General features: G+C 44.2%; 1 protein-coding gene across 2 annotated transcripts in view; it reads left to right on the top strand.

Moving 5' to 3' along the window:
* zgc:136971 (S9 family peptidase) overlaps positions 1 to 11,265 on the top strand; it is a 14,808-nt gene extending 3,543 nt beyond the window's left edge. Inside the window, exons 3-23 of one of the 2 annotated variants that reach the window (XM_061735034.1) lie at positions 1,021 to 1,156; positions 1,369 to 1,444; positions 1,974 to 2,049; positions 2,141 to 2,250; positions 2,930 to 3,064; positions 3,156 to 3,247; positions 4,655 to 4,692; positions 4,767 to 4,888; positions 4,966 to 5,026; positions 6,011 to 6,105; positions 6,211 to 6,262; positions 6,581 to 6,709; positions 7,673 to 7,776; positions 7,905 to 8,037; positions 8,121 to 8,204; positions 8,297 to 8,377; positions 8,859 to 8,947; positions 9,123 to 9,316; positions 9,408 to 9,510; positions 10,696 to 10,802; positions 10,906 to 11,265. In XM_061735034.1, coding sequence (XP_061591018.1) covers positions 1,021 to 1,156; positions 1,369 to 1,444; positions 1,974 to 2,049; positions 2,141 to 2,250; positions 2,930 to 3,064; positions 3,156 to 3,247; positions 4,655 to 4,692; positions 4,767 to 4,888; positions 4,966 to 5,026; positions 6,011 to 6,105; positions 6,211 to 6,262; positions 6,581 to 6,709; positions 7,673 to 7,776; positions 7,905 to 8,037; positions 8,121 to 8,204; positions 8,297 to 8,377; positions 8,859 to 8,947; positions 9,123 to 9,316; positions 9,408 to 9,510; positions 10,696 to 10,802; positions 10,906 to 11,005 — 2,117 coding nt within the window. In that variant the 3' untranslated portion in view covers positions 11,006 to 11,265. The remainder of the gene's footprint in view (positions 1 to 1,020; positions 1,157 to 1,368; positions 1,445 to 1,973; positions 2,050 to 2,140; positions 2,251 to 2,929; positions 3,065 to 3,155; positions 3,248 to 4,654; positions 4,693 to 4,766; positions 4,889 to 4,965; positions 5,027 to 6,010; positions 6,106 to 6,210; positions 6,263 to 6,580; positions 6,710 to 7,672; positions 7,777 to 7,904; positions 8,038 to 8,120; positions 8,205 to 8,296; positions 8,378 to 8,858; positions 8,948 to 9,122; positions 9,317 to 9,407; positions 9,511 to 10,695; positions 10,803 to 10,905) is intronic. The other variant, XM_061735035.1, reaches the window with a different exon arrangement.
* Positions 11,266 to 12,023: the final 758 nt, after the last annotated feature.

The following is a 12,023-nucleotide window of genomic DNA, read 5'->3' as shown; positions in this document are numbered from 1 at the left end:
TCAGCAGGGATGCCCAGACTTCCTTCACCCCAGACACTTCCTCCAGCTCTTCCTGGGGGAGTCCGAGGCGTTCCCAGGCCAGCCGAGAGACCTAGTCTCTCCAGCGTGTCCTGGGTCTTCCCGGGGTCTCCTCCCGGTGGGACATGCCTGGAACACCTCCCTAGGGAGGCGTCCAGGAGGATCCGGTACAGATGCCCAAGCCACCTCAGCTGACTCCTCTCGATGTGAAGGAGCAGCGGCTCGACTCCGAGCTCCTCCCGGGTGACCGAACTCCTCACCCTATCTCTAAGAGAGCGTCCAGCCGCCCTGCGGAGGAAACTCATCTCGGCCGCTTGTATCCACGATCTTGTCCTTTCTGTCACTACACAAAGTTCATGACCATAGGTGAGGGTAGGGGCGTAGATTGACCGGTAAATCGAGAGCTTCCCCTTTCGACTCAGCTACTTCTTCACCATGACGGTCCGGTACATCAACCGCATAACTGCGGAAGCTGCACCGATCCGCCTGTCAATCTCACGCTCCATCGTTCCCTCACTCGTGAACAAGACCCCGAGATACTTGAACTCCTCCACCTGAGGCAGGACTTCTCCACCCACCCGGAGAAGGCACGCCACCCTTTCCCGGTGGAGAATCATGGCCTCGGTCTTGGAGGTGCTGATTCTCATCCCTGCCGCATCACACTTGGCCTCACACCGCCCCAGCACATACTGAAGGTCCTGGTTCGATGAAGCCAACAGGACAACATCATCCGCAAAAAGCAGAGACGAAATCCTGTGGTTCCCAAACCGGATCCCCTCCGGCCCCTGGCTACGCCTAGAAATCCTGTCCATAAAAATATTTGAATTGAAGTATTTGAATATGGTTTGTGCAATATAAAAACAGACTGGTTAGGTGTCCATGGTTTGCCCTGCCTTTCGCCCAAAACACAGCCAGGCTCCAGCAGATCCTGGAGAGTTTAAAGAAGCCGGTATTGATGAATGAAGGCGTGATTTCTTGACTCTTCCCTGTGTCCACCCCCAGAGTGGACTCAAAGCGACCTGGTCCGGGGCTCCAGGCTTCGCTCCCTGCAGCGATGGACCCTGATCGCTGACAGCAACAACCACAAAGGCATCAGGACCGTGCTGCCGCCGGGACCCTGCACACCCGTGTCCGGAGAGTGAGTGGCGCCGCGATTCTGTAACATTAGCAGATCACGTCAGGAAACACCGGGTGAAAGGGTTGCAGAGCAGCTGAACAGCAGCTCCGTGTTGTCCGACGTGACTTCAGGAGGTTTTATTTCACACCTTGTTGCAGCAACGCTGCAGGTGGATCTGATCAGGACAAATACTCTGGACTCCGTGTGAGTGAGTTTTTATCTCTGCTCTCCAGGATAGTGAGTGGATTCTCTCCCATCGGAGGCCGGAGGGCTGTTATCAGAGCAATAGAGGGCCACCAGCTGTTAGAGGTAAGAAACATGGATGACAACATTCCCAGTGAGACCGAGGTTCGAGCACTCCGACGGATCCTTGTTCCTGCCTTTCACTTTTGACTGTATAGAAACATAATTCTTGCCATTGACCCGGTCGTTGTACGTTTTGACCGTAAAGTTAATTCTCGTCAGTTGTGTGAAATAAGACCTGGAAACAGGGATTGTGGCATAGAATTGTCAAATTGGTTTACTTCACCGTATGAATTGTTACAGATAACTTTTGTAATACTGTATTTGACCCGGCCTTTGTACCGGTTTTGACCGTATAGATACGTAATTGCCATTTTAAGAATGAGGTGTGTACCTGCCGTACTCTACTGCCCTTACTTTTTAACAACTTGTGCTTTTTATTATTTTTCCTCTTTTCTTATCATTTTATTTCATTTTATTTGTTATTTACTGTTTAATTGTGTCTTGCCGCTTTTAATGTTGATATAAGCAACTTTGAATTACCTTGTGTTGAATTGTGCTATACAAATAAAATGCCTTGCCTTTCACCGTTTAGATCTGGGACTCTCACGGCCTCAGAAAATCCCTGAACCTGACCGTCCTAAACTTACACGGCCGAGTGTACGATGACGGTGAGGCGGACGCTTACTTTGCCAGTCTTTTTTGTTTTCTTCAGGGTTAATCTGTTTCTGTTTGATAACATTTGTTAGTGTTTGTTTCCAGGCCAGTTTGGCTGCCTGTCGTGGTCGGAGTGTGAGAACAAGCTCCTGTACGTGGCGGAGAAGAACAGGGACTCTGCAGAAACACAAGATGGGCAATGTGTCTGGAAAAAGGTACCAAACATTGATTGATTGATTGAAGTCTGTATTTCAAGCATTAAATAAAAAAGAAAAAAAAAACAATTACACAAAACATCAGAAAAGAATACAAATAAACAGTCATTAAACAAATCAAAGGGAAATAACCTTCATGTCCGAAAAGGAGTAGGAGGAAGTAAAAAAACTTATGAGGTCCTACCCTTTCTATTTCAATTTTGCTTGAATACAAAATAAAAATAAATATAAATAAATATAACGGCATGCTTTACTTTCTCAAAAAATATACCTGTTATTTCATTATAAAAATATTACAGCACTTCATTGCAATATTATATCTGAGCATTATAAGTAAATTATATAAATAAATTATATTCCAGAGCAACTATAAATAATATACATATACAACATATATATATATATATATATATATATATATACACACACACACACACACACACATCTTATCATAAACAATATATTCATTATTATATATATACCATTTTATATACACATTATGCTGAATCCCCACACAATCACTACCTCATGTCTCCTCTTCTCTGTATTTGGCAAAAATCTTTTCTTTGTATTTGCTTTTGAACCTGTAGATGATTGGACATTGTTTTAGCTCTTTACTCAGACTGTTCTATAGCCTCACTCCACTGTTTGAAATGTAATTTCATGTGTGTCCGTGCAGGACAGGCACGTGTACCGCGAGGACTGGGGGGAGGGTCTGACCAGCAGGAGCGTCCCCGTCCTCTGTGCGGTGGACCTGAGTAGCGGCGCAGTCACCGTGTTGGAGGGAGTCCCGGCGGACGTCTCACCCGGACAGGTGAGGGCAGAGTGCCTTTTAGCTGCCTCACCTGCTTTTACGTGTCAGTTTAACAGGTGTACGAGTGTGCTGGCGTTGTTTTGTCTTTCAGGCTCTGTGGGCTCCCGGCAGTCAGTCGGTGATTTTCGTCGGCTGGTACCACGAACCCTTCAGACTCGGACTGAAGTTCTGCTCCAACCGCAGGTTACAGAGATGCTTTGCATGAAATGAAGATGTGAAAGACAGAGGATGAATTTCACACTGACGAGGAACGTGTGCAGAATACCAGAAATGGACCAGACAGATAATACTTGTGCCTTAGTGTCTTAAATGAACGTGGGTAACGCCTAAATGCCTTCCGTATATATCTGCATATAAAACGCAATATCCACTTTGGAGATACAGTTCTCAGCAAATGGCTCGATATTCCTGAGTAGTCATGGAGACAATCTGGGGAGCTATTTCAGAGAGAGGAAAAATAATCCCAGTAGCTTCAGGGAAGGTGTCATCAATACACCTGATCACACTGGGAGACTGTACAGGAGAAACAGGATGCAGCTCCGCTCTAACGAATGTGGCTTCTTCATCAATTAAAGAATCAGAATCATGTTTATTTGGCCAAGTCAGGCCAAACAAGACAGGGAATTTGACTCAGTTATTTTCGCTAACTGTACAGTAAATAGGAAAATGACAGCTCTTATTAACATACCGTATTTTCTGGACTATAAGATGATGATGATGTACATGTTTGTACCTAAATAGATCCTTTCCTAACAGTCTTTTAACACGGCAGCAACTTTGCTGATTAAAACGGGACAAAACCAAGAGAAAATAACCAGTATTTATTTATCTATTTATCTGTTTGAAATCTGCTTCTACCTACTTCTATCTGCTAAAGAAAAAGTAGCGTATTCTTCTTTGCATTTATTTTGTCTTAGTTTTGATTCTAATTCCGGTCAGAGCGCCCCGAGCGGTGGAAGAAAAATCCACAGAATAGCCGCACCTTTGTATAAGCCGCATGGTTGAAAACCTATGAAAAAAGTAGCGGCTTATAGTCCAGAAAATACGGTATATACAATTTTTAAAAAGTGTTAGGGTTAGGACGTCGGTGTCAACAGACGTCTCCAAATGGACGTTAGAAGAGGAATCACCTAATGGAATTAAACCTGTCTCAGCTTTGCAAAAAGGGAGGAGAAGGAAATGAACTAACTTATACTTGGTTATATTCAGAGTAAGTTGCCATGGAGACCAACTGTAAGTGGCCCTCAGTTTCTAAAGCTTTCTTGAGTGAGCCCTCTCTCTCCGGTTCAAGTTGTCAGACTATCTGAAACAGAAAACCAAGATTTAGCCTAATTTCAGGTTTGATATAGTCAGTTTGCACTGATATCTGAGATGGGCCAGGGTGGTTGGAGGTTCTAACGAGCATGAACCGCCGGCTGTATGTAGCCTGCATCGATGCAAAGCTGCACGTTGTCACATCCGGGCGGTATTTTGTCACCAGGAGATGGACCATGAGCTAAAGACATGAGAGCTGGAGCTGTCTGGGTGTTAAAAGTGTATGAACCAGATTTCTTTCAACTATAATAATCTTCCTTCTGTGTCCTTCTCCAGGTCAGCTCTGTTCAAACTGGACATGGATGGACACTGTGGTGAGAACTTGCCCTCCGTCTCTCTGTTAGTGTGTCGGTCTCTGCTCGTGTGACGCCCGTATTGTCTAAACCAGAAAGCCTGTCGGGGGACGACCTGTCGGTGTCGTGTGCCAGGTTGAGTCCAGACGGATCCACCCTGATCTTCCTGCAGGGTCGAGTGTTCGGCCCTCATCACCAGTGCCTCAGTCTGCAGCAGGTACCTTTGCATTTGTGTGGGTGCTCTGCACATCTGGATGCTCCCTCTGCTAACATCCATCTGTTCTTTCTGGACAGCTGGACCTGAGGAGTGGGAAGACGTCCACGCTGTTGGACGTTGTGAGCAGACCTCAGCCTGGTAGGCTCATATCTGTTTACCAGTATGTGAGTTATCAGCAGCGGTTCTTATCCAGAACATCTGGCTCAGGATTTGTGACTCCACCTTGAAACCCACTCAGATTATATTTAATTTTTTTCTTTATTGGACTGCCTGATGATTAAACACTATGATGAATGAAGAATTGTATTAAATTTTCCTCCAAAAAACTTTGGGATAATGCATCTTCCAGCGTATCAGACCGCCATGTCACAAAGGTGATGACAAAGTGGCTCAAAGTTTATCTACTTGAAGTGTTGGATACGTTGCCAAGAAGCTCCTCACATCTTAATGCCACGAGAACGTCTTAGTCTATAAAAAGTGAGTGGAAAAGTATGGAGAGAAAATCGACTCATTTACGTGTGCGTACAACTTATCTGATTTGTGCGTAGTACTTGAATTGTGTGTATTATTAGATTTGTGCGTGCATAATTTGCTCAAAGTTACAGACAAAACAATAATTACAAATTCAAAAAGCCTCCTACACTCACAAATTGTTAAATACCTGTGCATGAATCACCTGATACACACAAAGCTATAGATACGCACAAATTGTTTTGAGTCTCTTTTCACGCCTTCAAGAAGCCTCACAGATTCGTCTGTACATCGTGCATTAAAGTACTGGTGGAAAGCTGGGTCATGTGAATTTTGGGCTGAGTCAAGCGTTCATGCAATTCAAGTGTTATTTCCATAGAAAAGCAAAAGAAAATTATGACCAAACTAATACAGCAAAGATGGATCTCTGGGGAGTTTGGCCCAGAAACTGATGGCGGAGCGAACTGCAGAGGTTTTGTGGATCAAACACTGTAAATACTGAGCTCAGATTGAGTGCAATTTTAGCTACTTTCAGGATAATTTCTTACACCAAGGGCTGGCACATCTCTGTCTGCCCCCTTGTGGCCAGGAGTGGTGTTGCTGCACGCAGTGGCTTTAATGACATACGAGCTGTTTTGATGTCCGTTTCAGGGGAGTTTGCAGGAGTGTACGAAGCGCTGGCGTCCAGCTGCTGGTCTGCAGACGGTCAGAGAGTGGTGTTGAGCAGCGCCTGCAGGAACTGGAGGGTAAAACACATTACACCATCCTTCTGCACCGTCCTAGTTAGATTCTCCCTCCTGAACACCCGACTCTGCTGTCGTTTACACATCTGTTCTCCTCAACTGTTTCAGGATCTGTTTATGGTCGACAGAAGATCAAAGAAAGTCACCTCCCTCTCTGATAGTAAGAGTCCCTCCTCTCCTCCTCCACCTCCTTCACCACCTTTTCCTCGTCCTCCATCCCTCTCTCTTCTGTCTTCATCTCCGTCTCTTCTTTTCCCTCCTCCCCCTTCCTCTCCTCTGTCTCCTTTGCTTCCACCTCCTCCTTCCCCTCTCTGGTCTTGCCAGTCTCCACCACCACCACCTCCTCCTCCTCCTCCTTCTCCCTCAGCTTCTCCACTCTATCCTCTTCTCCCGCCGCCACCACCACCTCCACCTCCTCCTCCCCCGCCACCCTCTTCACTGTACCCTCTTCTTTCTCCACCGCCTCCTCCATTTCCAGCGCCGCCGCTAGAGTTTTATCTCTCCCTTCCTCCACCTCCTACTCCAAATCTTCCTCCTCCACCTCCACCTCCTCCTCCTCCTCCTACAACGTTTCATCTTCATCAAGAGCAAAAGACAGAACTGGAAGGTATGACAAGATCAAAAAACTCCAAATCAGAGTTGCAGCTCACTGGAAACGTTCAGAATAAAAGTTGAGGCGTACAGGAACGCCATAGCACGTAGCAGTGAGACGCCATCTTTTTCCTTTATGGAATATGGATCCATCCTTTTTAGGGCTGGGGATCGATTCAAATGTCAAGAATCGATTCGATTCCGATTCTTAAGATTCAGAATCGATTATCAAGATTTGATTCAATTCGATTCGATTCCGATATTGATTTGGGTTAGTGTTATTAAAACTGTTTTTTGAGCTGTTGCATGAATTATATGACTAGTTATGCAAAATATTACTACTAGTATTATATTGAGATTAAACAGCAAGTATTGGCAGCTAATGATGCTGTAAGGACCAATCAGCTCCCAGAATGCTGATAGAACTGCTTTCAGAAACATCATGTGGGTCAGAATTACCAAACAGATCCAGGGCAGCAAACAGAGACGGATGAAATCGGTTTTATTTTTTCCCACATTCCGTTTTTATTTGTTCCATTTTCGGTCTATTTTGGTTTTTAATTTTTGAGCATTTGGTTTTTAGCATTTTTTGCAGATATAACGCCAAGACAGTATATACAGTAATGAAATATAGACAATTTATGCGATTATAACCTAACACTTTAATGTTTTCATACCTTTAAATGTATTTAAAGGCAAAAACATGGCACCAGTTATTCTCGTGTCCAACAAAACATTCCTTTTTTGGGGATAAACAAAAAAATAACCAAAAGTTGTGATGTAATGATGAAAAAAAAAAATACATAAATATAAAAAACCAAAAAAAAAAAACCCCAAAAAATTAAAAATCGATCTTTAGACATATGAATCGATTTTTAGGAATTAATATGAGAATCGATTTAGAATTTGGAAATCGATTTGTTTCAACACAGGCCTAATCCTTTTATATATTTATATGTTTTCTGTCACTCTGCTGCAGATCTGACTGATCCCACGTGTGTTTACGGCAGCTGGAAGCTGCTGACGGTCCAGGGAGACCTGATGGTGGTCTGCTGCTCCGGTCCCAGCACGCCTCCCACTCTGGTCAGACAGACCACACACACACACACACACACACACACACACACACACACACACACACACACACACGCACAACCAGGTTTGTTAAAACAAGGAAACACTTTGATGCATCTGCGTCTCTGTGTGTGTAGAGGGTGGGATTCCTCCCGATGTCAGGGGAGGCCGTTTCCTGGCGGACGTTACAGCATCCCATCACGACCTTTGACTTCCAGTGGTCGGTTCTAGATGTCACACCTTCACCAGAAGAGGAAAACGCACACTATTGTGAGATTTCCAGATTGTACTCCATCACTGCTGCTATCCTGATTCTGTCCTCCATCATTCATCTGTGTTTTTACGTCGTCCAGCCGGTTTAGACTTCAGCGCCATCTTGGTCAAGCCACCTCGCCCTCTTCGTGAGACCAGAACGCCTCTGGTGGTCTTCATCCACGGTCGGTGTTGACTTCAGTTTTAGTCTGAAACGTTTTAAAAAGCACGGCCCAACGGCTCGTATAACAGTTTCTTGTGCGGTTTGCTCCCCCAGGCGGCCCCCACTCCCAGACTCCTGCGGCGTGGAACTGCTCCACCGCTGGCTTGGTGAAAATGGGATTCGCTGTGCTCATGGGTCAGTTTTTGTCACCTGGTTCTTTATAGACTTGCACAAAAACACATACTGTATTTGGATTTAGATTTTTAGATTTATTTATTTGCACAGTTAAACATTACACAAATAAAATTACCAACTTTACAAATTAAAGTGCAGGAAGAGGCGAAAACTCAAAAGAGCTTATCAGGTGCCTCCACCTATAGTTAACATAAAATTTAATATCATACTTATAAAAACAAAATATACAAAATTTGATATTTAGGTTTCCATGGAAACATTTCATTTCGGCATTTTCTGGTAGTTCCAGGAATCTTCCAGCAGCCAACGGCAGCAACGCTTGTACGAGCAGCGGTTTGGGTGGTTTAGTTGCACACGAGCCACTTTAGTGGCGTTATCCTACATCTCTTCAATGCTTCGCATTGAAAAGTGCAAACTCTGTACTTTTATTTAGGTCTTCTTTGATTTAGCCGTGATTTTTAGTCTCTGTGTCTCCATCCAGTGAACTACCGCGGATCCACTGGATTTGGCCAGGACAGCATTTTGTCCCTGATCGGTCAGATCGGGAGTCAAGATGTAAAAGACGTGCAGGTACTGGCTCTCTAGAACTCTTGACGACTGGATAGAGTGAGTTTGGCCACAAATCTCCAATAGAGCTCCATGAAAAGTAACGAAGCAGATAACTGTTGGTCCCGATGCTCGACATCCATCAGCAGCTCACCTTGATGTCGTTAGAAAAGGATCTGATCTTGGTGTCTCCACCCAGCGGGCTGTGCTCACCGCGCTCCAGAGGGATGCAACTCTTGACCGCAACCGCTTGGCCGTGATCGGTGGTTCTCACGGCGGCTTCCTCGCCTGCCATCTGCTCGGCCAGTACCCAGACTTCTACAGGGCCTGCGCCATCAGGAACCCCGTCATCAATGCCGCCACGCTGCTGGGAACCAGCGACGTGGTGGACTGGTGAGAAACATGCAGACAACAGTTCCTCGATCACACACGATGCAGCGCGTCCCGCCGCCATCGCGGTGCTCAGCTTTCTTCTGCTCTCCAGGCGTTACACCAGTGTGGGACTTCCGTTCTCCTACGACAACATACCCACGCCTGAAGCCCTGGCTGCCATGCTGCAGAGATCGCCCATCACACACGCCGCACAGGTCAGAACTCAGACACATGTGGATCATCTGGTGGCTAAACCAGAGTTTAGTTTGAACTCTTGTTCCCACTCTGCCACTTATTGAACAAAACTGAATATTAAGTGGGAAATACTGAGTACACCTTTTCTGCTTTTGTTTTTGAGCATTCATATGTGTGATAACACACTGCCAAGCAGGAAAGACATAAGTAACGAGGGTAATAAGAGAAGAAACACATCAATCTACTTTTTTGTTTTCATTTTAGACATTATTTTTGTTAAATCACCAATGCATGGGGTCTTTGGTTGTTTTTGCCTAACACTAGAGTCCACTACCATCAGATGAGTTTTATTATGTTTTTAGATGTAACAGCATAGAATGAGGAGAACTTTTGACCATGACCGTATTTGTACACCGAGCTTCAATAAGAAAACAGCAGCAGTTTGAGTGACAGGACATTTATGAACATTGTTCATAATCCTTACCAACAGTGTCCTGTAGGTGGTGCTCACATCAAGGACATTTTCATGTGGCAACTGTTGAGTTTTTAAGCTGCTACACTTTACAAAAGAAAATGTTCATGTTAACGTGCTTTTCCAAGCTGAATGGAAACAAGAATATGTCAGCTTGTCAACTGGCCTTCACTTCACTCCTGTAGACTGATCCACTGGTATCACTTCATCTACAAACCCATCACTGGAAGCACCCCTTCATATCCTGGCTCACTACTTAATATCAACATCAGTAATTGGAACCTACGTTCAAGCAATTAACCTGGTCATTCCAAAAGCCCGCCCCTCCTTTGGCCATAATTAATTTCAGTTTGCTGCTGCTCGTGGTTGGAATCATCTGCAACAAACACTTAAACTTCACACATTCATCCCATTCTCCTCCTTCAAAAATACACTCCCAACACTCATCTGTGATCATTGCACATGTTTGTAACTCTTCCAGACCAGCGCTACCACTTTTTACTCATATTTTTATGTGTTGTGTGTTTTTTATATATCGTGTTTGATGGTTTGTTTCACTGTGATTGTATGTGTTTGACTCTTTTTGCTACCTCTTGCCCAGGTCGTCATTGTAAATGAGAAACTGTTCTCAATTGACTTACCTGGTTAAATAAAGGTTAAATAAAAATAAAAGAGAATATACACAGGCTTAATATAAAACCGAGTGTCTAACTATAGTGTTGATGCTGCGCAGATCAAGGCTCCGGTGCTGCTGATGCTCGGCGCCAGAGACAGGCGAGTGTCTCCTCACCAGGGTCTGGAGCTTTACAAAGTGCTGAAGAGTAGAGGGTCACCTGTCAGGTACAACAGCGCCCTAAAACCTGGGACTTTAGTTCAGCTGAACCGTCTCTATAGTTAACACTGATGCCACTAAGAATGCTCATCATTCCTGCCCTCCTTCCAGATTGTTGTGGTTTCCAGAAGACGGTCACTCCCTGTCCAGGGTGGACACGCTGGCCGACTGCTTCCTCAACACGGTGCTTTGGCTGCAGCAACATCTCTGACTCCCTGCAGACGCAGCAGCTGGATGGAAATGCTTTCTGACCGCTGAACACTGTCCGTTGATACGTTAGTTTGAGACTTTTCTACACAACACTGCCTTTCTTATGATAAAAAGCTCAATTGATAAAAGTGAATCATCATTTTGTAAATTAAAAAAAGAAAAAATGCAAGCACTTAATAAATTCCAACCAGTCAAAGTAGATGTTTTGTCAAGTTTTCTGAAATAAGAAATGCTCCAAATCATATTAAACTGTCCAATTTCTTGTATTTCTTTACATTATACAGTGGGTACGGAAAGTATTCAGACCCCTTTATAATTTTCCCTCTTAGTTTCATTGCAGCCATTTGCTAAAATCAAAAAAGTTAGTTCTTTATTTCTCCTCATTGTACACTCAGCATCCCATCTTGACAGAAAAAACAGAAATGTAGAATTTTTTGCAAATTTATTAAAAAAGATAAACTTAAATATCACATGGTCATAAGTATTCAGATCTTTTGCTGAGTATTGAGTAGAAGCAACCTTTTGAGCGAGTACAGCCATGAGTCTTCTTAGGTATGATGCAATAAGTTCTTCACACCTGGATTTGGGAATCCTCTGCCAGTCTTCTTTGCAGATCCTCTCCAGTTCTGTCAGTTTGGATGGTGAATGTTCGTGGACAGTAATTTTCAAATCTCTCCAGAGATGCTCAATTGGGTTCAGGTTAGGGCTCTGGCTGGGCCCGTCAAGAATGGTCCTAGAGTTGTTACTAAAGCAACTCCTTTGTTATTTTAGCTGTGTGCTTAGGGTCATTGTCTTGTTTGAAGGTGAACCTTCGGCCCACTCTGAGCACTCGAATGTGATTTCTTCAAATGTCCAGCAGATGGCACTCTAAAACAGTTTTTTAATTTCTGGCTTTTCAAGAACATTTTATAGTCAAAGATAAACGATTTTAATCTAATTTTGTCATGGCAACGTCAATGTGACACATGCGACCCGTGGGCTGGATGTGGCCACTGGACCATCTCAATCCAGTCCTCCTT

This window comes from Cololabis saira, chromosome 12, assembly GCF_033807715.1.
Source record: "Cololabis saira isolate AMF1-May2022 chromosome 12, fColSai1.1, whole genome shotgun sequence".
Classification (NCBI taxonomy): Eukaryota; Metazoa; Chordata; class Actinopteri; order Beloniformes; family Belonidae; genus Cololabis; species Cololabis saira.
The sequence above is the reverse complement of the archived record's forward strand: the minus strand, read 5'-3'. Positions and strand labels throughout refer to the sequence as shown.